The 25,947-nt window shown below is 38.8% G+C and overlaps 1 protein-coding gene across 1 annotated transcript; it reads left to right on the top strand.

Annotated features, from left to right (window-relative positions):
• Window positions 1-124: 124 nt before the first annotated feature.
• On the top strand, window positions 125-17,418 carry KIF11 (kinesin family member 11). Its single transcript, XM_083866510.1, has 22 exons — window positions 125-240; window positions 2,377-2,509; window positions 2,619-2,716; window positions 2,798-2,876; window positions 3,214-3,399; window positions 3,481-3,605; window positions 6,171-6,261; window positions 6,518-6,760; window positions 6,875-6,970; window positions 7,604-7,692; window positions 8,198-8,285; window positions 9,067-9,255; window positions 10,407-10,614; window positions 10,893-11,065; window positions 11,355-11,477; window positions 12,426-12,584; window positions 12,978-13,117; window positions 13,757-14,036; window positions 15,121-15,343; window positions 15,565-15,719; window positions 16,035-16,151; window positions 16,802-17,418. Exons 1-22 carry the CDS (start codon window positions 167-169, stop codon window positions 16,922-16,924), a joined length of 3,192 nt encoding a protein of 1,063 aa, XP_083722636.1. The 5' UTR covers window positions 125-166; the 3' UTR covers window positions 16,925-17,418.
• The last annotated feature ends 8,529 nt before the right edge of the window (window positions 17,419-25,947 follow it).

Here is a 25,947-nt window from a genome sequence, read left to right as displayed (position 1 = left end):
TGCCGTTCGCGGCGCGCGCGCCGCCCGCAGGATTTGAAATGCCGTCCCGTGGTGCCCCGGGGCCGCCGCTGATTGGCCGGGCCGCGCGGTGCGCGATTCAAAGCGGCGGCGGCGGCGGCCCCGCGGTAGCATTTCTGTCTCGTCTCGTCTCTGCTCCCGTCCCGCCATGGCTTCCCAGGGCGGCGGCGCCGCCAAGAAGGAGGAGAAGGGCAAGAACATCCAGGTGGTGGTGCGGTGCAGGTAGGTGCGGCGGCTCTTTTCTGGGCGGGCGTTGGGGGCCGGTCCGCGGGCAAGCCCCGGGGTGGTCCCGCAGCGGTGCCTCCGGGACTGGGGCCCAGGCGTTGTCCGCAGTGCCCGCCCCGGACAGCCCGCGGGGCTGGGGCTGCTGCTGTGGGACAGGCGCTGTGTAACTGCGGCTCTGCCGGGCTGCTGTGTGCGGCTGCGGATACCTGTTCGGGGGATCGCTGGCTCTGTCCGGAGGGGTCACTGCGGGGGAGCCGCCCGTGCCCCTGAGCGGCCTCGGCCCCGCTCTGGGAACTGCCCGTCCCGGGCTCGGGTGTGCGGCCGGGGCGGCCCCGGGCGCCTCTCGGGGAAGCGGCTCTTCCGCAGAAATAAGGCTCTTATGAGCGGTTTCTTATAGCCTAAAACGGCCAAAAGCTGCGCTTTCCGGACTTGATTCAGCGCACACCTAGTATGAAGCTGTGTAGAAAGCTCAAGGAGAGCTTCAAAGAATTATGATATCCGAGACATAAAAACCCCGGGTGAATTTTGCCCTTCTGTGAGCTCCTGTGGGATGTCGCTAAGCTCTAACAGCTAAAACTGTTGCTATGTCCGCTAGGGTATATCTGCCGCATAACTTCATTGATGCTGACTTTCCAGGGGACAAGCAATGGGATGGGGTTCTAGAACTGAAGTAAAAATGACCAAATGTCTTGGTTGATGAGGTTAATTTACTTTTTGGTATGCAGTGATAAATTTCGTGTGTCATGAAATTAGGTTCTCTTTGTAATTCTGAGGTGGCTTTAAGGAATGGCTTATTTAAATAATCTTAAAGCATTGTATTTTACAACTGTAATACTGGTAAGACATTATGTATAGTGTTTGAAACACCTTTAGAGATTGTGTTACACCTCCTGCCATGGACTGGTTCAATGTTACATGATTACACAACAGAATATGTTCGTTGTTCTGTTCCTTTAAAAGTCATGGAACTGAAGCTGTAACTTGCTCCTGTGAACAAGATTTGGGTGATCTGCTGTCATCAGTCTATCTTGCACCCTGGTGTCCCATGGTCTGTTCAGAATCTGACACTTCAGCCTCAGTGATGTACTGAGGGAGAAACCTTAGCCACAAGGTTCAGGAAACTTGAGATGTCAAGTGCTTGTGGTTTTCTTGTGTTGTTTTTTGGCTTGGGTTTTTTGGGGTTTGTTTGTTTGTTTTTAATGTTATAATTTAAAGAGCACCTGAAGTATCTCTAGTGTCAAGATATTTTACAGAGTACAAGACTGTGGAAGTTATGTTTTCAAGCTGACTGCCCAGGTCAACTGTATAGGTAGCATAGAGACATTCAGTGCAGTAGCACTACTGAATAGGAGTATGGATTAATATACTAAAATAGGGTTTTGTGCTTTTTAAGGCATTTCCATACATTTCAGGAGAAATAGTGGCAAATGTCCCTTTAAGGAAAATGATGTGCACCAAATTTGAATTCACTCAGTGGTAAAACAAGGTGCTCACCATAAAGTTCAAAAATTTTATTGTCCCTCTAATTAAACCTTTTTATTATGACTGACTTTAATGTAGACTTTCCCTCCCCAGATCTGCTGTTTTGTCTGTCTTACTATTCAGGTGCATCAGTGTTATAAAGGTTCTGGTATTGCTGCTTACTGTCCTGCAGTTAGTAGGGTCTGTTGGTATTTTTGGTGCTTTAGAGCGTCGTGTCATCAGCATTTGATTCACTATTGCATTAACTTGCATGTATAAAATTTTTTGAAGGCTCTGATTTAAAGACTTGTTTGGTATGTTTCATCTTCTACCCCTTGCAATTGAGCATGTTCTGATGCTTGTTAGCTGGGTTCACATCTATAGGATCTTCCAAGTGGTTATAGGCTTGTTAAAAATACGCCTATAACAAAGAAAAAGCTATAGATGCCTGAGTTGTCTCACAGTGGATGAAAGGAGAAACAGGGTCTATAAATTGCCTGATTGTGGTATTTTTTCTTAAACAATTATTAAACTGATAAAGTTAAAAACTTGGTTCTTTTTGCCCAGTTATACTATTCCAGATCCTTAAACTGAGTGATATTGCTGCTTCATCTGTTTGTGTTCTTGCTGGCAATGATTTCAATCTGATATTCCTGACTCCTGTCGTTTTAGGCCTTTTAATGCCTCAGAACTGAGAGCAAGCTCCTATGCTGTCGTGGACTGTGATCAAGCAAAAAAGGAAGTCAGTGTCCGCACCGGAGGAGTGACAGACAAGTCATCGAGAAAGACTTACACGTTTGATATGGTTGGTAACTGCTTGTCAAGTTGGGGACTTGTACAAACAAGCTGATACTTAGTGTGATGTTGTACATTATTGTATGGATAAATGGGATGTGTTGTCTTTGTGTCAATAGGTTTTTGGAGCTCAGGCAAAGCAGATTGATGTATACCGGAGTGTTGTGTGTCCCATTTTGGACGAAGTTATTATGGGCTACAACTGTACAGTGTTTGCGTAAGTAAGCCAATAATTATTATTAGGACATTTTATTTGTATTTGTATTTTTTGTTTACGTTTTTCTTTTTATTCTTACAGTTATGGCCAAACTGGTACTGGTAAGACCTTCACAATGGAAGGGGAGCGGTCACCCAATGAAGAATATACTTGGGAAGAGGTATATTTCACTCCTGAGATTTCTCTTGTCTGTACTGTAGCTCAAAGTTAGAAACTGCAGAAAGGCTAAAGAAAAGGAAATGCCTTACAAATTCTGAAGCTGACTTTCCTTAAATGTTTGTAGATCAACAAATAATCTCACGCATTTATATAAAAAGGACAACTTTACGGTTTTAATGTGTTGCATTAAAGTTGCATTCAACTCTTGGCAACTTTTATATGGAAGGTAACTTTATTCTTGTTTATATCTAGTCGGACTGTTTAGTTGAAACTCTACCCCCTAGCGGCAAATCTCTTTCAGTACATTCATAAATTAAATATTTCTTTTTAATTTATAGGATCCGCTAGCAGGTATCATACCCCGTACACTGCATCAAATATTTGAAAAACTCACAGAGAATGGTACTGAATTTTCAGTGAAAGTCTCTCTTCTGGAAATCTATAATGAGGAGCTTTTTGATCTTCTGAATCCTACTCCTGATGTCGGAGAAAGATTGCAGATGTTTGATGATCCTCGAAATAAGGTTAGTGCTACAAAATTTGTTATCTTGAGGCTTTCGGAATTGTTGAGAGACGTATAATAAACATGTATTACTTTCTGACAGAGGGGTGTAATTATTAAAGGCTTGGAAGAAGTAACTGTACACAACAAAAATCAAGTTTACCAAATCCTGGAAAGGGGTGCAGCCAAAAGAACAACTGCAGCTACTTACATGAACGCATATTCCAGGTACAAATCTTCCCCATTTCAGAAACCTTGTTTTGTTCTTTCTTAAATAAAATCTTACTGAAGAAGTAAGAAGCTAGTGCAAACGTGACATCATCTTGAGATTGTCTATCACAGTGCAGACTGTCAAGCATGGGTTGGAAAACCAGAGTTACAATTCCTTCCTTATCATGTGCTGTGGGATGATTGCAATAGGTGTACGAAGGAATATCACGGTGTAACCTCAGCCAGCAACCAAGCCTACCCAGCCACTCACTCACCCCCCCTACCTGCAGGATTTGGGGAGAAAATTGGAAGTGTGAAAGCTGGAAAACTCAAGGGTTGAGATAAAGACAGTTTAATAGGGACAGCAAAAGCTGTGCACACAAGCAAAGCAAGAAATTAATTCACTGCTTCTCACGGTTAATCCATCTCCGTGAGAGCAGGGCCCCATCATCTGTAACAGTGACTTGGGAAGACAAATGCCATCACTTCAGATGTCCCCTCCCCTTTTCCTCCCTCTTCCCCCCCATTTTATATACTGTGCTTGATGCCATTCAGTCTGGAAGAGCCCTTTGGTAATTTGGGGTCGCCTGTCTTGGCTGTGTCTCCTCCCAACTTCCCATGCAGTCTGAACCTCCTTGCCAGTGTCACAGGATGCAAAGCCCTGACAACATTATCTCTCTATTATCAACCCTGTGTGCAGCACAAATCCAAAATACAGTCCCATAGCAGCCACTGTGAAGAAAACTAGCTTCACCCCCCAAAAAAACCAAAACAGTACAAAGCACCATAAAAATCTGAATGTTTCTCAAGTTAAGAATGGACAAGCTATTTCTCCCTGCATTGTTTTCAACCTAAGCTTCTCCTCTTGTTTAGAGTTTGCCAGCTTTGTAAATAATATATCCTTTGTAAATCTGCAGCGTCTATTTGGAACAGTAGCCCTGGGATTCCACTTAATTCCAGCTGAGATCATCAAAACGTTCTTAATTAGACATCTAGAATATTGAAGTTTAACTCAAAGTTACAAAGTTAACTTTTTCAAAGCTTTCTATGCCTATGAAAACAAAAGACCTAAATCTGACAAATACATAAGTGAAATATATTGCATATACTAGCATGAGATAAATATTCCTTGTGGTAGATACTGTACACCTTTTAAAAGTAGGTTCCTTTCAGTTTTGGAAGATGTTTAGTTGATACACCTGTATCAGAGGGATGGGTTGTCTTTATTCTGGCTGTTCTAGGTGGTTGGGTGTTTTGCCCAGTCCCATTTACTAACTAAACTTGGTGTAAGGGTTGAGTGTCCTTTCCTCTCTGCTCCAGCAGTAGGAAATGATACATTATGATTTATTACTGAAGTTTAGAATTTCAAAATACTGTTAAGATCTGCTTTTTATAGATCAACACAAGACCTTCGTTTCAAAATCTGGCTTCTGTAAAATTTGCAGACTAGGTTGTGGAAGTTGGGGATAAGATTGTATGGCAATAAAGGACTCTTTCATATGGCTGCAGGTCATAGAAGGTAGTAGAGGCACCTGGGTCAGAAATAGCATTCTTTTTATTACTGCCTTCACATTCTTGAGCTGCAGATGTGACATCTATATCACTGTGAACAAGTAGTGATCCAGTGTTGGAGTGGTAAAGAATGTACCCCGCCTGTATTGTATTTTAATTTCAAGATATACTGAACATGTCTGCCTACTGGTGGAAGGAAATGGATATTTTCTACCACTGATTAGAACACAGAACTCATTTTGCCTGAGATTCCGTGGAATTTTGAGAATTTACTGTGCCTGAAGTGTTGTTTTATGTATGGTCAAACTGGTGTAATTTGACGTCTATGGCTTTCTATATATGTCAGCTTCCTGTAGTAAAAGCTTATTAAAGGAATAAACTCAACCTAAAATCATTTTTACTATGAGAGTGGCGAAACACTGCAACAGGTTGCCTGGAGAAATTGTGAATGCTCCATCCCTAGAAGTATCCAAGGCCATGTTGGATGGGGCTTTGAGCAGCCTGGTCTAGTGGAAGATATCCTTGCCCATGGCAGGGGGTTGGAGCTAGATTAAACCATTCCATGATTCTATGATCTTAAACTGTATTACTATTTTTGATTGAAAAATTAATTGAAATTCTAAATTTTTAGTATTGGATTCAGCTAGTTGCTGAATTTTATTAGCCTGCATAAGGAAAATTATGTTCTTTAATCTCCCATTCTGTGAAACTGTTCTTAGCTTAAGAACTGAAAAAATCTGCAAATCAGTTTTCATGAGATGCTTTTGAGTTGAAAATACACAAATGTAAGGAAAACCAAGACATTTCCCTTGCTTGACCTTGAAATAAGATAAATTTTATGGGATTGAATGAGTCAAATGTCAACCAGTTGCTTCATCACTGGTTTTAAATACCATATTCATATGTACACAGACAAAATTTTACTTAGCAGAATAACACCGTGTATTGAAAATGCAATATGTAGTTCATGTGCTAAATGTATTCTCTATAAAGCCCACAGAACTTGCAGCAGTCATACAACAAGTAGATATTTGGCTTTAATGGAACATCTTAAACTGGTTTCTTTTGCAGCCGTTCCCACTCTGTGTTTTCAATTACTATCCATATGAAAGAAACAACAGTAGATGGAGAAGAACTTGTTAAAATTGGAAAGCTAAACTTGGTAAGTATTTGAACTAAGTGTTATTGGTTGAATTTTTAGCCATGTACTAGATTTTGTTAGAGTTTTTTCCTGATAAGGGGAGAAATTGCCATTTTCATAAAGTGCTATGAAGTATGTTTATCACTCTGAAAAATATCAGTCCCATTTATCACCCCAGTGTCTCTGAAAAACTGGTAAGCTCTTTTATGTGTTTTGCAAGACTTTGGGGCAAGCATTCTTTAGGGTGATTGAGACAATAACATAACCTGCCTTTCAGGTTGATCTTGCAGGAAGTGAAAACATTGGTCGGTCTGGGGCTGTTGACAAAAGAGCTCGTGAAGCTGGAAATATCAACCAATCTCTGCTGACACTAGGAAGAGTTATTACTGCTCTAGTGGAAAGAACCCCTCATATTCCGTACAGGGAGTCTAAACTCACAAGAATCCTTCAAGACTCTCTTGGAGGACGGACAAAAACATCAATAATTGCCACAATTTCACCTGCATCTGTAAATCTTGAGGTAAATTTAAAGTCTGAAAACCTATACCTAAAATAAATAATATATTTTGCTAATGATACAAAAACATGAGTTAATTTCTCAGCTTGACCTAGTGTGACATCTGTTATTTCACAGGAAACATTGAGTACACTGGAATATGCCCATAGAGCAAAGAACATAATGAACAAGCCTGAAGTTAATCAGAAGCTAACAAAGAAAGCTCTTATTAAGGTAACTAGACATATAGCTTAAAAAATCAAGTTACATGTTAGGGTTGATGTTTTGTTGGTGTAGCCTTTGCTGTGCAGGAGTTCTGAGTATGGGAGAAGCTGTAACTAGTAGTAGTGCTTTTCTAAAGTGATTTTAATTACAGAGCTAATGCTTTTAAACTAGAGCTGCACTGATATAGCAATGGTCCCTGCAGTTATTGGAGCTGTTGGTAAGACTAAAGTTGAACACAGGGCCATTGCTACCAGCTGTGACCATGGGTATTACATGTTTGCAGTTTTGCACTTTTCCTTAGAAGATGCCTGAATTAAAGAGAACTTGACAATAAGTACAAGTGAAAAGACAGTGTAAAGTAGCTCTGCCCCTAAGGAAGCTGTTATTCCCCTTGTGAGCTGCTAAATGCAGCAGAGTATGACCTTCAAATTGGAAGGTTTCAATGCTCTATGTATAGCCAATATATATCCAATGATATGAATTTACATGGTGCTATACTGAACTTAGAATAGAGGTGAAGTGCTTTGGTCTTGTGCTTATGCAAAACTTCTGTAGAGCACTACCTTTGTAAAGTATCTGTTAAGCTGGATATTGAAAACAAAACAGAAGTTTTTAGGTTTGTGTGATTGTTTCTTTATGCAGGAATACACTGAAGAGATTGAGCGTCTGAAGCGAGACCTTGCTGCTGCTCGAGAGAAAAATGGAATCTATATTTCTGTCGAAAACTATGAGTATGTCTGAAAAATTTCTATAAAATAACTAGCAACAATCTCAGATACTGGTACCTATCCTTATAGAGAAAAACTTTCAGATCTATTTTTAATCCGGGAAGTTGAAGATAATTAATTTTGAAAGAACAAGTTGACCAAACAGTGACATCTCCTAAATATTATACAGATCAAATCTAATAGATTTACACTGTGAGAAATAGATATATGTGTGGAACTTACCATAAGCATTAGGTAGCATGCAGATTTACACATGCAACTTTTTTTTTTTTCAGTGGAAGCTAATACTGGAAAGTAAACTTGAGCTTCACTTCTAATAGGGCTGGTTGCACAGAAAGTTTACAATGGAAAATTGTCTTAAATCTTTTCTGCCTTAAGTGAAAATTACCTGCTATTCATATATCATTTAGCAATACTTATTTTTTAAAATTACTGAAAATGCAGTGTAAAATCTTGATATGGCCTCTTACTTGACTAATTGGTTTGTTTATTTTAATCTTTCCTTGAGAGCCCTTAATGGAAAGCTGACAGTTCAGGAAGAACAAATTACAGAGTATATTGACAAAATCAGTGCCATGGAGGAAGAAGTGAAAAGGGTAAGTGATGTTTTTCAGCTGTGGGTTAAATCTGCCAAAAATTGCAAGGATTTAATTCCTCCTTTCAAAAGGAGGTAAAAAGTTTGAGGAAAGAACAGTGAGAAGATTCTTGTTGTTGTTGGTCTTAAAGTTCCCCAGTTAGTTAAGAATGGAAGCTTCCTAGTCCTTGAAGTTAGGAATTTGAAATAATGTATACAAAGTTGCAATTTCCAATACTTATTTCTAAAGCTGTTTTTATGTCTACTACTATAATTTGCTTTGCTGAATTTTCAGCAAAAAGATCTGCTCATAAAATTATATCATCTCAGTTGATAGGTGTCTTCTTAGGAGCAGAGAGTGAGGGGGGAGAGGTCATGAGCTTCCTTTTAGCAAATTGCATGAAAATTGGAGCTCGTTGCTTAAGAGAAGTGTAGATACTAATTTGCTGGTATATGTAACTCCTCTATGTAATCAGCTTTACTGATTCTTTTCAGTCTATCTGATTATGTTTATTCAGTGAGATTCTTTTCCTTGTGCTATAACAGTAGTTTGCCCTTGTATTTTGAGAAGGGAAGCAAATGATTTTTACAGTAAGAATGGTGTTGGCGTGATATTTTCAGTGATTACAAAGACTATACAAACCTGTAGTTTAGGTTTAAGACCTGAGTCCCACAGGTGAAATTCCATTGCTGGATGACAATTTGCCTTCTGTCATTGTCATGTAACTTGAGAGATGTGAAATGAGACTGTCAAATTCATAAAAAGTTGTCTTGCCTTTTTTGATAATTGTCTTCCTATTTAGGTCAATGAACTATTCAGAGTCAGTAAAAGTGAACTTGAACAGTGTAAAACAGATTTGCAAATCAAGGAGAAAGAACTGGAAGAAACACAAAAAGATCTGCAAGAAACCAAGGTTCAACTAGCTGAAGAAGAATATGTGGTTTCAGTTTTGGAAAATACTGAACAAAAACTTCATGGCACAGCTAGCAAGGTTGTCACAGTTCTTGTACCTACTGTAAAACAACTTCCTGTGTTTGGGAGTTTCATGGGCTGTTCAAGGAAACGAATTGTTGCTAAAGCATTATGTGAGTGGGACAAGACCTGAATTTAAGATAGAAAACTAGGATTAGATTGCAAGACTTTCCCTGTCGTAGTATTGACAGTTGACTGCTAAACACTCTGGTTGGTCTGCAACTGACTTTCCCTCATGCCAGTTTGTCATGGAAGTTCCAGTGCTTTGCAGGATCTATTACCATGAGTTTTTTTGCAGAATAAGTAGTTTTCTTTCAAAATCTTCAAAACAGTAAATTGTACACACCTGAAAGACCTGGTCCAGGGGAACATGTCCCTGCCCATGGTAGGAGGCTTGGAACTAAATATCTTTAATGTCCCTTCCAACCTAAACCATTTTATGAACTGGGGTAGAAAAATAGCACAAGGCTTTGAGTAATGTTGTCCTGTCCCCTCTGTGTTTTAGGGTGTGGCTTTGATGTGTTTGTAGATTAGTCATAATAATCAAAACAGACTTGAGGTAGGGAGAGAAAGCGTGGTGCTATTTAAACTGCAAAGTGATGAAACTCGCATTTTCAGACACAATGACAATTTCTTTCCATTTGGATTCCTGTAAGATTAGGAGGGAATGCCTGGGTTTTATGTGTGGCTTATCGAGTGCTTGAGGCAAATAGGTACAGAAATTACTTATGATCACTACAAACCAGGATTCCACTATTTATATGAATTCTAAATTATTTATCACAGGACTAGTACTAGAAACCTCTTCCTTAAGCACTATATTAAAGAATATATTTACTGTTAGATTGTTCAGAAAAAAGTTAAAGTCCTCAGGTATTTTTCAATTGCTATTCTGGGATAAATGATGCCTTTATTCCTTAAATACTGAGGGAATTATTAATGCTTTGGTTTTAAAGCCAGAACAAATGATCTCTAGGAGGTAACTTTTTCCCGTGTTCTAAAAGCATAAATGACATTCCAGGGTCTAGAACAGTTATTTGATGATGTGAAGGGAAATACCTGTCTTCATAGAGGGATAACTTCTTTAAATCAGAACTGTTTTTGCTTTTCCTTCTGTTATATGTGCTCGACTTCTTGTTTAAAGACTTATTTTAATAACTTTAATTCTAGTTACTAAGTACAGTTGAAGAAACTACAAGAGATGTATCTGGGCTCCATGCGAAACTGGACCGTAAGAAGGCTGTTGATCAGCACAATGCTGTCATCCAAGATACATTTGCAGGACAAATGAATACTTTGTTCAGCAAAATACAAGATTCAATTACCGAAAACAGTTTGAAGCAGAAACAGATGTTGACATCTTACACAAATTTTATAGGTAAGTGTCATACCTGTATTAGTAGTCATCCTGTAGTAATCTCAAAGACCACTTCCTAAAATGTATCTGCTTTAGGAAAGAAATGGCTTTATTTAAGTGACATAATGATTACAGTTGGAATAATAATTATTGGAATAATTATTATTATTCCAATAATAAAGTGTTTGGAATGATCCACAGCTTTCCTGTAAGGGGCAGTAGGGTGATGAGTAATAAAAAGAGTTCTTGTCTTACAGGAGAACCCTAAGAAAATTTGTAACTCTGGATTTCTTTTGTAGGTGATCTCCTGTCTACCAGTTCTTCTACAGCAGATATTCTTGCATCAGTTGTATCAACATCTTTTGCCTCTCTTAAAGAAGTGATGTCTACTAAAATTTCTCACATGTCTGAGAAAATAACACAGCATGAGAATCTATCACTTGACTGTAAAGCGGAGCTGCTGAGATTAATTGTTAGTACATTTGCTTACTCTTACTTAAATATTTGAAACTGGTTTTGATCAAAAGGGGTTCTGTAAATGTATAGAATTTTTTCTGATGCTCTTTACCTGTATCTGCTTCACCACCTGACCATGATTGTCCCTCCCATGTCACCCCACAAGCTGTAATGTGCAGCTATACATATATGTATCTAGCATATATGGTCATGATAGAGCACATGCATGTGTACACAATAATGTCTTACAAATGCAGATGAAGGAACAGCCATGTTCTGATTTAATTTTTTTTTTCTTTTCTTAGAAGGAGCATGAAACTGGATTAGGAAGAGCAGTAAACAGCTTGACACCAATGGTAGAATTTGTCTTGGGGTTAAACTGTCAGTTCCAGAGTAACATGAAGAAATATTCTGATATGGCTGACCAGGTAATGTACATAACCTGCCTCTTTGCCTTGTGCTCTTCTATTTTATTTAATTTAGAGATTGTTATTTGTTTTCCTGCAGTATGTCAGAGTGTTTCCACTTCTTGTCTGGCCTTTCCCCCCTTATCTTGTCCCATCTTCTAACTTTTTTTCAGAGTTTTTTCCTCTCTTGAGTGGCAAATTTGTTTGTTTTCTACATTGGCACAACTGCTTGCCCAAGTGCCATAGCAGAATGGCAAAACATGGATGCCTTAAATCTTTACGTAACAAATATTTGATGATTCATTTAATATACTCTTCCCCTGTATTTTAGAAATCTGAAGAAGAAAAAAGTCAACCTAGGCAAGTCCTTTGACTTCAAAATTTTTCAATATTGATTCCTGTGGTGCTTTACCTTGTTAACAGCCATAAGTGCAAAGAATACTGCACTTATTGAAGTTCTTTGTTTCAAGTTATAATTCTAGCCTATCTTGGGATACTTCTGCAGAACTGCAGCCTCTTTAATTTTTTTCTATTTTGTCAAAAACAAGTCTTTTTTTCTCTTACTGAAACATTTTCCCCTCCTGTCAATTACAGCACATGAGAAATCAACTCCTCTTGTCTGGAAGCTTTTTATTGGTTTTCAGACTTAGACAGCAGGTGGTCCATTGCCCATGAGCTCTTGCTGTTCCTTGCCTACTTTTCTATTTTGTTTACCTTACGTGTCAAATTTTGTGTTTGGAATAGCCTCCACACTAAGTTCCAGTCTCAAACTTCAGATTGTTTCAAGCGTGACTTTCTGCCTTTTACTCACAATATTTCATTAATGCCTTTTGACAACTTCCTTGGGGCAGAATTTATTTCGATTTCAGTTATGCTAAGGAAAAATATCAGTTTCTTAAATAAAGATATAAAAATCCAACTGTGAGTAAAACTTTTTTTTGTTTTGTTTTGTTTTTGTTTTTTTTTAAGATGGAGAGTCATAAAAATGAAATGGATACCTTCTTTGGAGATCTTTCTCTCACTCTGAAAAAAATACAGGAAGAAACAGCCAATGGCTTTGCTCAGCTCCAGCTTAATTGTGACAATTTAAAAGAAGAAGTGGAAATGATGAGGTTGGCACATAAAAAGGTATCCTTATAGCAAGAAAACATCCTAACACCAAGTGTGATTGTTTGCTTTGATTTAAACTCTTACATGATAGTAAAACCATTATACTTGCTTCAGTAAAAATGTTAGGAGGACAGTAACTTGATCCTAATTTTATTCAGCTTTTGCTAGGCTGTTTTAAGTAGTTTATGTAGGAATGTAGCAAAAATTTCCCCTTGCTGGAAGTATATCCAGTATATGTGCATTTACATATGTCTCCAAAAGCAAAATGTTTGTATCTTCACTACACAAAAATTGTACTGTCTGCTTTAGAATTGCAAAACTCTGCTTTTTTTAATTCAGGCATTCAAGTACCCTTTAAGACTGTTGAAAAGTGCAGAATAACAGTGAAACTTGTGGTAATTTTCTTGATAGAGTGGAGCCAAATTGATGTCTTTACTGCAAAGCCAGCTTGACCTGTTTGCTCAGGAGACTCAGAAGAACTTAACTGATGTACTCACAAAAAATGGAAGCCTGAAGACCACCATCACTGCTATGCAAGAAAGTGTTCACCTGTAAGGAGCAGATTCTTTTTGCTGTACATTTACTCAAGATAAACTATATATAAAGAGAACTTCAAAATTGGATGCTCTTCATATTTATGTGCTTATAAAGCCTGCTGGGCTTGGCCTGTGTGTTAGAGCTGGGTCCTGCCACAGAGTGTAGATCATAGTTGGCCTTTCCCCAGAGTAAACAGTAGTTCTAAAAGGCTTGCCCTTGAACTTGTCTCCTGAGCATGTTGCAATAAGAAAGTATCATTTTGGGAGCAATATGCTGAGGAGTGTCCCTCAGTGTCTGCACTTCAGAACTCCATATTATAAAGGTTTAGCTTGAAGCGTAATAGCGTATCTGTGGCAGTAAGTTTCATTCAATTGCAGATTGAATAACTGAGGTCTTGCTGAGGTTGTCTTTAGTTTGTGGTTAGGGTCCCTTGGTTCTCTTTTGGGTTTTTTGGTTGGTGGGGATTTTTCTTGGTTTGTTTAGCAAATCTATTGCTGCAAGTGCTGTGAATTTACTTAGTAGAAAACAGTATTATAATTAACTGGTTTGATAGAACCGTGCTATTTCACTGGCTTGGGTCTCATTTCTAAAAGTATACTGTGTTAAAATCTACCTTGCAAAATCTCTGAACTCTTACAAATATATTGTTGCAGGAAAACTACAGACCTAGTCAGCAGTACAAATTCCAATCACAGCAAATTTGTTGCATCTCTGGATAATTTCTCTCAAGAGCTCAGGAGCATAAATGCTGAAAACAAGACAATGCTGGAAGATTCCATTGACCACTGTCAATGTCTTCTCAACAATCTCAAAAATGTGTGTCAGGATACCAATACGTGGCGTGAATTAACAACTGCTCAGATGATCAACTTTACTAATCAGCAGCTATCCTCTTTCGAGGACGAGAAACAGCAATTTCAGTATTTACAAAAGGTACCTATAGTCATTTGTAGTCTAATGCAACATCCTGAGACAAACTTTATTGTAGAATTTGTAGAGGGGAGAAAAAGTTCTCTGTTATAGTCAAAACGAAACTATGGGGTTTTTTGATAGCAGACTCATGTTACTGAGCTCAAGAAGATGTAGTTAGAGGAAATCAAAAGCCTAAATTAAGAGGAAGACTTTGAACTTCAAGTGCCCATAGCATCAAAAAATGGTGTCATGACTAATGCCATACAGCTAACTTGTAATCTGTTTATCTTTAAATCTGTACTGTCAGTACTGTCTTTGGGAGATGCATTGTGATCAAATAGAGGCTATTTCCTGGAGGATGCAAATTACTTTATTAGTCAGATTGAATCAATGTGGGAGAAAGCATTCCTTTTAAGTATATACAAGTTCTGGTCTCTTATTTAAGAGTCTCATGGGGTTTTTTTGTTTCCATCACAAATTTCACATCCCACCCTTGTTTTATTGTTGTAATAGGCAATAAAACAGGCAAATCCGATATTTTGCAAACTTTCAGACGGAAAAACTCAACTAGAAACTTCCTTCACACAGAATATTCTGAGTTGGAATGGATCTCCAAGGATCAAGTCCAACTCTAAACTAAAAGCATGTGTGGTCTCAAGACATCTGTGTCTGCTGTACCTGCTGAACACTTCAGGAGTTTCATTTCAATGGGAATGGCTGAAAACAACATTTTCCTTTTCCCCTGCAAATGCATAAAAGTTCTAGTGCTTGTAGGATGTTTGTGTTCAGCTGAATATCCTAATTCTGTGCAAGGTTTGTGCATAGAAGCATGAGGACTCTGGTCTGATCCAGATGGCATCATCTTTATTCTTGTGACAAGCTTTCTAAAATGATCATACTTTCTAAGAAACTGACTCTGTTCTGAAGATAGCTCTCAAAATGAGAGTGTAAAACTGGCACTGAAACTTCTCAATTTGAGGTCTCAGTTGTTTCGTTTCAGGTCATGTCACTAATCATGCACCACATCTTAGAAAAGAGGCCATAGTCTTGCCTTTCCTGTTAACTTGGTGTTTTTAGTTGGGTTGTTTTTCTGTTTCATTTTCAGAAAAATGAAGAGAACTGTGATAAAGCAGTAGCTGAAATCACTGACCACATTGGCAGACAAAAGGCTGCTGAGGGGAAGGTGCTAAATGGCCTTCTGGATCAGATAAAGGTGGATCAGGAGATACTTGTGGAGCAGAAGCTGGCACTTCAGGAGGAAGTACAGCATGGACTCGCTCAGGTTAATGGTTTCCTGCAAGAGGATCTCAAAGTGGATGTTTCAACAGGTATTTAAACAGGTTGGGGACAGAATGCTTAGAGAAAAGAGTTTGAGTTCCAGGATTCATAAGGGAAGGTTAATGGTGACATAACTGGCAGCCTTGCGCCTTTTTTAAGCTGTATGCAAATAATGGTGACTGAGAAAAGCATGATTTCTATAATGATTTGGTGTAAAATTGAGGATTTGAAATGAAAGCAAACACTGAAAAGTGTATAATCTTCATTAAAGGGACAACTCCACAGAGAAAAGACTACTTCTATCCAGTCACACTCGTGAGAACAGAGCCCCGGGAGCTACTTCTGGAGCAATTAAGGCAAAGGCAACCAAATCTTGAAGCTATGCTAAGAAGTGTGGTAAAGGAAGTAGAGGATAATGCAGGTCAGGTATGTATATAAATGGCAAATGACGCTCTTGAATGCAAATTTCACATCTTTGAGGTTTTTTTTCTATGCTTTGTGGAGAGTTGACTGGAACCTCAAGGCTGTTGTAGCCTTTTACAGTGCACTTGGACTCAAGTGCGCTGAGCTTTTGACAAAAATAATATCTTGAAAAATAAGCAATGATATTAATAATGTAGGTTTCATCCCTGTTTTTCAAACATGGAAGTTCCATGTCTTTTATAGATCTGATTGTGGTTAATACATTCATTGAGAAAATTCAAATATTAAATACATCTTTCTGAAAAACTTCTGTTTTAGGACCTGTTGGAAGAGGAAGGAGAGTTGCAAGAACCCAATGAAGGCCTTGCTAGTGACAAATACCTAATGGATACAAACGTGTATTGCCACACAAATGGTGGCATTCCTTTCTTCCAGGTAATTGCTGCAGATAAATAAAACAGCTGTTTATCTGAGAGAAGAAATATTATTGTTCCATAACAGTGCTGTAGTTTCAAGTCACTTATATTTTCAGGTAGTCTCACAACTTGTTCAAATCCTGTAAATAATGCTTTGTTAACTTCAGATTCTGATAGCAGTTAATAGTGGATAAAATAATGCAGATTTTTGCATGGACAGACAGTTGAAAACTCCTCAGCAAATAATCCTGCATAAAGAAAAATTGTCCTAATTTGCTGGACATGTGTTAATGGAAGAGTTGAAAGTACATGGAGTATTTTCTTAGAGGTCTGACATAAATATTGGCACTCTTCATGGGGTTGGGGTTTTTTTACTTACTTGCTTCTGACCCTTTTGCTCTACCAATGCATCAGTAAACATCTTGGTGTATTAGTCTAGGGGTTTTCTGGCTGGGGAGAGCATATTTTCTTGTTGTGGACTTTTTAAGAATAGCTGCTGAGCTTCTGTATCCTACAGTCAATCTCTTGAGTAAATGCAATATATTAGGAACCTTTTTCAGGAATTATGTCAACTTTTTTCTTAGAACACTATGTACTGCATTGCACGTGAACAGGACCTCTTAATTTCTTTGTATTCTCTTAACATGGGGTGTTTTCTTTAAATCCCAGCACAAAAGAAGTCTTAAAAAGGGTAAAGAGAACAAATCTGCAGCTCCAGTGGAGAACAAAATGGAGGATATGACAGAAGAGTTTCTTCAGAAATCTAAGCATCCTTTGAGATTGCTGAACTAAGATACATCCTCTGCAGATCCCTGTTCTTAAACATTTCTTTCTTACTGAGCCATAACTTTCTTTGGTTGTTCTCAGTGTCTCGATGCGAAGTTGAATCAAAAGATTTCCCTGCTTAATCTCATGCCTTGGTCCCATTTTTATATTTTGCAGCTTGTGAAGTTTTAAAAAAAAAAAACAAAAACAAAAACAAACAAATCTGCAGATTATGGTGCTTTTATGTTAAATACATATATATGTTGTCAAGTAAGAAATTTTCTGTTTCTCAGTAGATATTAAATACCAGAAAAGGATGTGGAAATATGCTTTGTCAGCATTATGAGTTACCATTTTATTATGTGTTAATTAGCTGTAAATAAAGTCTTCTGGATTTATACCTGCTTTTAACCCCAGTTCCTCTCTTTTTACTGTGATACTTCAAATAAATTAATATATGGAAAGCAAATGTACAAGCATCTCACTCAGAGTAAAATTAACTTACTGGACTTTCCTATGATCCCAGGTTTAAATTAGCTAAAACATTATTGGCTTTGTCATAAGTCTTGTGCTTATGACACACAGGGAGGATGGTTCTCTCCCTTGTTTTACAAAAGACAGTAGCTTTATTTCAGTTCTTCATTCTGTGAAATCTTACTGCTGCATCTTGGTCTTTTTGTGTTTGAACCCCAGTGTTCTTCATCTTAACTTACAGATGTGAGATGATAGTTGGGACACAATTTCTGTCAGGTTCTGTATCATAAACTGGCAGCATTTCTTTAAGAGCTAGGGTTCTTAATATTAAAACATGCAAACTTGCATGCAGCCTCTGTGTTGTATAATAAGTCAATTTACAGTCATCTACAGGAGCATTTGACCAGCTGTTCTTTTCATGCTTCTCCCCTGGAAATTTGAAGAAAACTTTGAGCCTGCCACAAGCCAAAGTAGACAAATAGGATTATGATGGGAATAGGGAGGGACACTGGAAATCAACCTTAATTACATTGAAGTGCTGTTCTTAGATAATTGTCCAAACATGATTTGGGAGATTGTTCACTTTTCTGTGTTGAACTTGCAGGCTTAGCATTGATGTTTCTTCAAAGAGGTGATCCTTGTAATTTGTCTTTGACCAAATATTAATGGTTATACCCTCAACACCCTTCGGACAACACTTGGCAGTCCTGCTAGAGCCAGAAGGACATCATTTGAAGTCACCCTTGCACTGATTCTCTGAACTTTAGCATGAGGGAGATCATTAATCAGCCTGAACACCTGTCTTGCCTCTTATTATTCATGCTCTTTCACAGCTGTGGGTGGGCAAAGCTAATTGCGTTCTGATAGTCCAGTAGCAGGAGGAACAGCATCAGTTCCCTTTCGAACGACTAAGATCAAATATAGCTTTGTTTAGGGTTTCTTGGGTTAAGTGGGAGGCAGCTTAGTATCATCTTGGTGCCTACCTTATATACTGAGTCTTTCTCCTGCTGTAAGGGACTTGAAACACTGGACACTGCAAGACTTGTTTCAGCGTGTTTGGAGTATTGTCAAATTCTGGTACCTACAACTTAATGGGCTTAATTCCCCAGGCTCTAGGATCCATTTTCTTGCACCACATGCCTATTGCCACTGACTAGATATTAGCATAATCTTCCACAATGGTTCAAGAAATCCTTTATTAACTAAAAAGCAACCCCAGGGGTTGGTCCCGCAGTTGTTTTGAATAGTCTAAACAAGGTGAGAGGCTTGCACAAACAAGCAAGTTGTCCTCTGTGGGCTTGACAGGATTAGTATGAACAAACAAACTGGAAGAGCCAGTAACTGAGCAGGCTTGCATCCACGAAATCATTGCCATATTTTGTGCTCCCTGTCTTTATCCTCTTTGAACCTCTCTGTCTTGACTGGTTCCTGCAGTGCAGGCACAGCCTCCTTTCTTTAACAGCTCTATGAATTTCAGGGGCTGCTTCACACTTTCTCTTTTTCTGAAGTAGCCCTCAAAGTCGTGTTGTGCTTAGTTTGCAATACTGGCAGTGATCTACTGGTCGCTGTTCCCTTGGCCGGGTATCCGGAGGCCACACCAAAGCTGAATAGGATGAAGAATCCGGATGCAGAACGTCTCCCAGCCTCCCTGTCCGTGCCTCCTCTCCCACTAGATGGCCCTAACACTAAAGGTTGGTCTGAGCCTTGGTACTGGTTGCTAACCAGGACTTGGAAATACGGGTTTTGCTAAGCTTTTCCTCAAGCATCTGTCAAAAAAAGTTTCAAAACCTAATATTAAATTTATGCTTCCATGTAGCAAGTTCTGTACTCAAGCTCGAGTAAGGGGTTGCTTTAGGAAGAGCCACATTTGTGTAAAAGATGATCTAGTGCGTGTCTTGGGCTTTATTGCAGGACCAGTAGACTCTCTTGGTAACTAAATTCTTGTCCTGGCCTGCTCTCTGTTCCCTGCTCTCATTGCCCAAAGCAGAAAGCAACACTAATTTGTTTTAGTGTATTGTATGATGTATGACAAAAGGAAAAGAAGGGTAAGAAAAATAAAACAACAGCTATTTTTTGTGTGCACTCATTGTAATCACAGATCTAACGCAGAGGGAAGAAATGGCACTGTCCAGACTAACTCACCTGGTGGTTTGATTTTATCCTGTGTAAGGCACCCTTTCCAAGAAGGGTACAAAGCCATTTCCACAGAATAATTATCCAGGTCACACCCAGGCTGCCTCAAGCCAGCTGAGCATGAGGGAGAGTTGAAGTGACTGGGGCTGTAGTGTGTGGCCATGTTCTAAATTAGCTGATGAGTACTGCTTGGATTCTAGATTAATGGCTGAGTGAGACAGCTCTTGATTTAACAACAAAGTTAGAACAATGAATACAATGTGGGAAAATGAAATAAGGAAAAATAACTTTAAATGCATGTCAAGGGTGAAATGCAGACAACAGTAAGAGGGTCACAAGAAGCACAGACAATTAAGTGCCACGAGCTTCCTTTTCAAGTGAAAAATGAGCAGCCAGGAGGAAAGCAAGGAAAGGAAACTTCCTGCTTCCTCCTGGAAATCAGGAAGCTGCAGCACTTGCTACATCAGAGTTGTTGGGAGATGCAATGTTTATTTGAAGAGAGAAAAAAAGACTGAGCTGACTGGATGCTATTGATGACTGCCTTTATTTTGGGTATCAAACAATTGCATGGGGCTAGAGAGGAGTGAGGAGACGGGGCAGGGTTGCTAGACTGCTTTTCTTTTTTCTGTTAGGTGTCAGTCAGCATTGCAATTAGCTGTTAAAAGGGTTGAGGAAACAAGAGGAAGCCTTAACTCCTTGGAGTGATAAAAGAAAAAAAATTAAACCAGGAAGAACTGGAAAAATAAAGTTAATATTATTTTCTCATCAAAATGAGATGTAAGAGGAAAAAAGAAAGTTCTAATATTTGAGAGCATTAAAAACAGGAAAAGAAGTATATTCGCTAACTATGTTTTAAAACTTATGCATTTTAAACAACTGTTTACAACCATTTGATGACTATTTCTTTTCTTTCCCTGTTACAAACTATGGTAGAGGGCAGTGCTCTATAAACAGCATGCCCACCCATGCAGTTACTTTATAAAGTTAAACAACAATAAATCATGCTTATGCTTTGCATTCATAGGCTTTAGGTGACAGGGTTCTGTAGGTGAGCTGCAGACCACCTAGCAAAGCAGGCTGTCCTTGGAGGGTGAGCACAAGCTCCATCCAAGCACCACTGCTGTGCTCAGTCTTGAAATCATTAAAAATACGAGCACAGCGAATGCAGTGAAGTGAATGTTTGCATTTCTATGTTTCTATGTTATATTTCTATACTACTAACATACTCTTTGGCTCCCTAGAGAAGGGTCTAGCTACCAATAGGAGGGCATGGTTAGAGAGCTACACAAGTGCTCTTCAGACAGATAAAAAGGAGCAAACACTGGGTCTGGCAGTCTCTCATCAGGGAAGAGGTTAAAAACAAGCTGCCTCTTTTCTATTAGGTCTGAAGATTGTTCCATTTTACAGCTTTCTCCAGCTTTATGAGATGATTGTCAGTTTCCAGGTAGCACAAAGTTAAAATTTGTAAAATAATGGAAGTTAACTGGATTGATTACTTTCTTTTTCTCCAAAATATTAAACCTATATAAATATTCCCTTGAATTCCTTGAAATGCTTTTGTTACTCTTGGTCTGTTTATAACCTAATCATTGTACTTCAGAGAATGAGGCACAATGACCAAAATTTTGAGCTTGGTGAGTGCATTTCCTTTATTAAAAAGGTCAAGTAAAGGCATAAAATCAACAGAAATATCACATAAAAGTACACTTGATTTTTTCAGAGCTTCCCAGTTCTTGTCAACACATATATATACATATAAAATATAATTTTATTCTGAGAATGTCCAGAGCACTAAAGCTACTTTTTTTTGTGTGTGATGAAGAATTTTCTTTTCATTGCTAGAGATTAATTTAAAATATTTTTTCCTAATTAACATGGAAGTTTTGTAAAGTAAAAAAAAACAACTAGTGGGAATTAATACATGCTTTTTTGGCATTTTAAAAACAGATTAAATACACAGTAAGATACTTCTCTTCCTCCAGTGAAGTAATAATGACTGGTGCTTCTCCAAGGACTGATTTCTCACTGCTCAAGTTCAGTCTTGCTAATTCTGCTACAATCACTTGACTTACAGTAAAGTACTAAGATGAAGGATCAGAATCTCCATTTTTCAAAGTACACACTGAGACTGAAAATGATGCCTAAAAACCCCACAATCAAAGCCCCTGTTAGATCCCTATGGCCAAAAGATTCCATGGTATTTGGAAGGGTTTGTCTGGGAAGGGGGGAAGTTGTTTTCATGCTTAGTTCTGTATGGTCTTTTACAGGTACTTCAAGCGTATCTACTTCCCCGACTTTGTAAAATGACTTTGGGATCTTTCAGGATAGATGTGAGGTTATTGCTCTGTTCTTAAAAACTAGAGCCAAATTCACCTGAAGCTCAGCACCGCCTGCAGTGGCCACTGGATCATGCCAGTCCTTAGGCAAAGTGTGTATCACAGGAAGGGCAGAGAGATCCTCTGTCTTGTGGTGCATAACTTCATGCTGAATCTGAGCACCACTGCACTGCTCCCACTTTGGAAGTAGAAATTCGTGAACATGTTTCTAAGGGAGTAAATTTGGGAGTTGTGGGGTTTTTGGGTTTGGCAGTTGGTTGTTTTTTTTTTTAATGTGTTTTTTTGTTGGTTTGGGTTTTTTGTTGGTTGGGTTTGGTGGTGGGGAGTGGTACTTTTGTTGTTGGTTTGGGGGTATTTTTGGTGACACAGAAGAGCTTAAGTAATCCTCGTCATATGTAAAGATTGTTTTGGGAAATTGGTTTTTCATATTTCAATTAGCTTCCTCTAATGGTCAAACTAAAACCTAAGCAGCATTGTCATTATGTTCAGAAGGTAAAGGAAACAAAGAAGTGAATCACTTATCATTTGCTATAGCCACCATCTTCTCTGACTTAATTAAAATATGACATTAATTTGGAAACCATTCAGCTATAGATATATATTTAAATGGTTATAATATAATAATGATAGGTGCCAAAATTTTGTTCATTCACTCTAACAGTTTATTTTAGGAAACTCAGTCCAGCAGGATGAACCTTGAATATACAAATTATTGCAAGGAAGAAAATTTTATGATGTCTGTTAGTTAATACAGAAGCCAATCTTATTAATCATGGATTTACAGAGGGCTGTTTTATTAGATGTTAACCATAGCTTATGTTGACAATTGATTTTCATTGTAGGACAACTAAATTTATTATTTGTAAAAAGATAAAGATAATTAAATTTACTTTATAAAGGTTACTATCATAAATGTTAGTACCTGAGAATAGCAAACATGAAACTGCCTTAGCAGCAAAACTTCATTTAAGTGATAGGTGGGTTTTTTTTCCATTACATTTAATAGTCCCTGAACATTTTTAGCCTTCATTTTATTTTCCAGACTTTATGCCTACTGCTGTGAAAAACAGTTTGGGTTGAAGCCTCCCTTTTAGTTTATTTTCTTTCCAATAAAATAGGGTCAAAACATAATTTTTAAAGTTATAGAAGTAAAATAAAACAAAACTTTCAGTACAAATGTATTATGTCATTCTCTCATTTCTCATATTTGTCATGAAATGATTCAGACTCTGTTGAAAAAGATGTTGGATCTACAATAAATTTGACACCTAGGGGGTTTTAAGAATTAAAAAGCGTATTATTAAGGAAGTTAATTTGGACCTTTGCTTCCTGCTCAAAGGGAAAGAACAAATCTTGCACAGCCAGGATCCAAGTATTACAGAGAAGTTCCTCCTCTCTGTGATATTCCTGCTGTGTGAACAGCCCCTGACAAGTGAGTACCCACTCCTGGTGAAAGTGAGAAGGGTGAGAACACAGGAGTGCTGGCAATTCATGCTGCCATGCTTTGAGAGCTGCCTCCCTGGCCTGCCAACAAAAGCTACTCTCAAAGCACAGCCCATATTCCTCTTCCCATGCCACAGTTTGGTCTTGTATTCATGGAGCTGCAAACATTTCCTTTGGTGTTTGGTGTGTTGAAGGGTCCAATCTTAAACCCACACAGAGGTTTAAGGTGTGATAGAGGATGGAATTCAGCCCTCACCACCCCTTCAACAGCTGTGGTTGATTTTGATGGAGATCAGCAGCCCAGGTGAGGCTTTGTTGGACATTGTCCTCTCATGGTCAAGCCACCTCTTGGTCCCCAGTTCTCCTCCCAAAGCAAGGTATGGCCTGAATTCAGCTTTTCTGTGTTCATTGTGTTCATGGCACTTGTATGGAGGGACCCAAGTCAGAACCTTCGATACCCTGATCTCCCCAGCACCAGGGGACACAGGCAGGGACCTCAACAGATGGTTCATTGCTGGGTGCCCTGGGTGTTCTCCTCATCAACTACATGGGAACCTAAGGAGGCAGTGATTTTAACTTGGATCTACAAGTATATTGCTGAATCTGGGATAAGCATCACTCCCCTCAATTTTCCTATTGTGATTTTTTTTTTAATGTTAAAGGCATTTATTGAAACATAAAATACAGATGCCTTGGCTGAATCTTAACTCTTCACAGCTACCTCACACTGTCCTGTCAGCCACCTTCAGGTCATTATTAGTAGCACTTTCTGACTCTCTGTGTGCACATTTGCAGTGAAGGTGCTGAAGCCATTGCAAGAAACTGATATTGTCTGGTTTTAATACATTACTTAATCCGCTCAGGACTAAGCCAAGGCAGACTTACTCTTCAGGCAGTTTCCATTTTGATTCAGTATTTACTTTAAATGAAAGGCCATGATCCTGTTCAAAGACATGATTTCCCCTCTCTCCTCTGCTGTCATTATAGTCAGATAACAGGAAGAGACAGTAAGATAACTGCCACTTATTTAGATTTCACTGAAGCTTTCAGGTAGAAACAGGGACGCCAGCCAGAGCCAAATCAATTCATTTGAATGATTTGCTGATTATCCATGTTAGTTATTCCCTGATTATCTTGCCTGTTGTCCAGGACTAGCTCTTTGCTTTTGGGCTTGGGTTGGCTGTTTATTTTAACCTATTATTTCTAGGGAATATGCTGCAGCATGAGCAGTGCACCCCAGTCTGCAGATACCAGAATAATTGGCACTGGAAAAAACTCAGGACTGCTATTTTAATAACTAATTGACAGAAATAAAGTGTGATCATAGTTTTTCACAGGGCATCTTGTTAGCAAAGCAAGGTTAATAAATACTTTAATAATTTTTTCAAGACTTTGGCTTGAACATTTAGATTGCTGCTTTTGTGTTTTAATTAGTGCTTAAATTATGGACATTCCAAAAGCTTCCCATCAAGATACATGAAAGGCAACCATATCTGTAGAAGAATTTAGTCTAAAATTTGGGGAGCAGGTGAACATGCACAAACAGGCATGGATGCGGTGACATGAACTCCAGCAGCAGGATAATGTGACAAAGGCAGGTGTCCAGGCCCCCAGTTTCCAGTCCAGAGTTGCTGAACCACAGTCCTCTCCCTCTCATTTGGCAGCACAGTGCTGCTGTAGTCACTGCTGCCTCCCTCCAGGGAGTTCATGCTCTCCATCTCAGTACCACTTAGATGAAAAAAGAGAATCAGTGCTGCTCCTAAGACTTTGCTTGAATGTAAGATTTCTTTCCATAGAGTCTACAAGTTCATACTTCCAGGAGTCATACAAGATGATGAACTGTAGCAAAGTTTAGGAAATTTGAGTCTGTAACTTTGAGATGCTAAAGTACTATGGGATGGAGCTACAGTAGCAGGTGGATAATTCAGTCAGATTGTGCAGTCTGACCTCCTTCCTTCAACTAAAGGATCTGAAATATTCTTCAAAATCAAAGGTAATGTTTTGTACTTTGGGGCTTCTGGTGACAAAGAGAAAATTAAGCCCCTGAATTTGATTCTCTTGCATTGTCATTACTTTCCAAGTGAGGCAGGCCCTCTGCCAACAGACTGTTCTCTGGGTTTTAACTATGTGCATTTTGACAACATAATGTAGATAAACACATACAGTTTTCTCAACAATAGAAATAAATCACTTCAGTCTATTCATTACCATGCCTAAGTGAATTTTTCTGCAGTAACTAAGGCAGTTACACATAGTCTGAGCTAATGCAGGAGACATTTGGAAACAAAGCTGTAACCAAAATGAGATATTGTCATTCTAAATGATGAAAGAAAGACACCTCCATGACAAAGCAATGCAGATGAAATCAGACAACATGTTTTGCAGCCAAACCCAGAATGAGAAATTAAAGCAACTCATGATGCTATCAAAATTATGGGCCAGTTTTCCCTCCCTCACGGACTGGTGCAACAGGTGCAGCCTGTGGGGTGAAGCTCTTTGCCCAGACAAGGGTGGCAGCCACGGGGCCAGGGCTCGCTCCCTGTCTCACCAGCCTGCCCTCCTCTCCTTCCTCACCAGCCTGTCTTCCTGTCCTTCCTGTGTGTGCATACACAACCGTTCATTTTGCTTGTCAGGACAAACTGAGAAGTCTGAGGAGGGACTGAT

This window comes from Zosterops lateralis (genome assembly GCF_965231275.1).
Source record: "Zosterops lateralis genome assembly, chromosome: 8".
Classification (NCBI taxonomy): domain Eukaryota; kingdom Metazoa; phylum Chordata; class Aves; order Passeriformes; family Zosteropidae; genus Zosterops; species Zosterops lateralis.
This window is presented reverse-complemented; position numbering and strand designations above follow the sequence as displayed.

Excerpts from the sequence above, each read along its gene's own strand:
- KIF11 (XM_083866510.1), top strand. The coding sequence starts at position 167 with ATGGCTTCCCAGGGCGGCGGCGCCGCCAAGAAGGAGGAGAAGGGCAAG. Across the intron at positions 9,256-10,406 it reads TTCATGGCACAGCTAGCAAG|TTACTAAGTACAGTTGAAGA; the intron begins GTTGTCACAGTT and ends CTTTAATTCTAG. Across the intron at positions 15,720-16,034 it reads TAGAGGATAATGCAGGTCAG|GACCTGTTGGAAGAGGAAGG; the intron begins GTATGTATATAA and ends CTTCTGTTTTAG.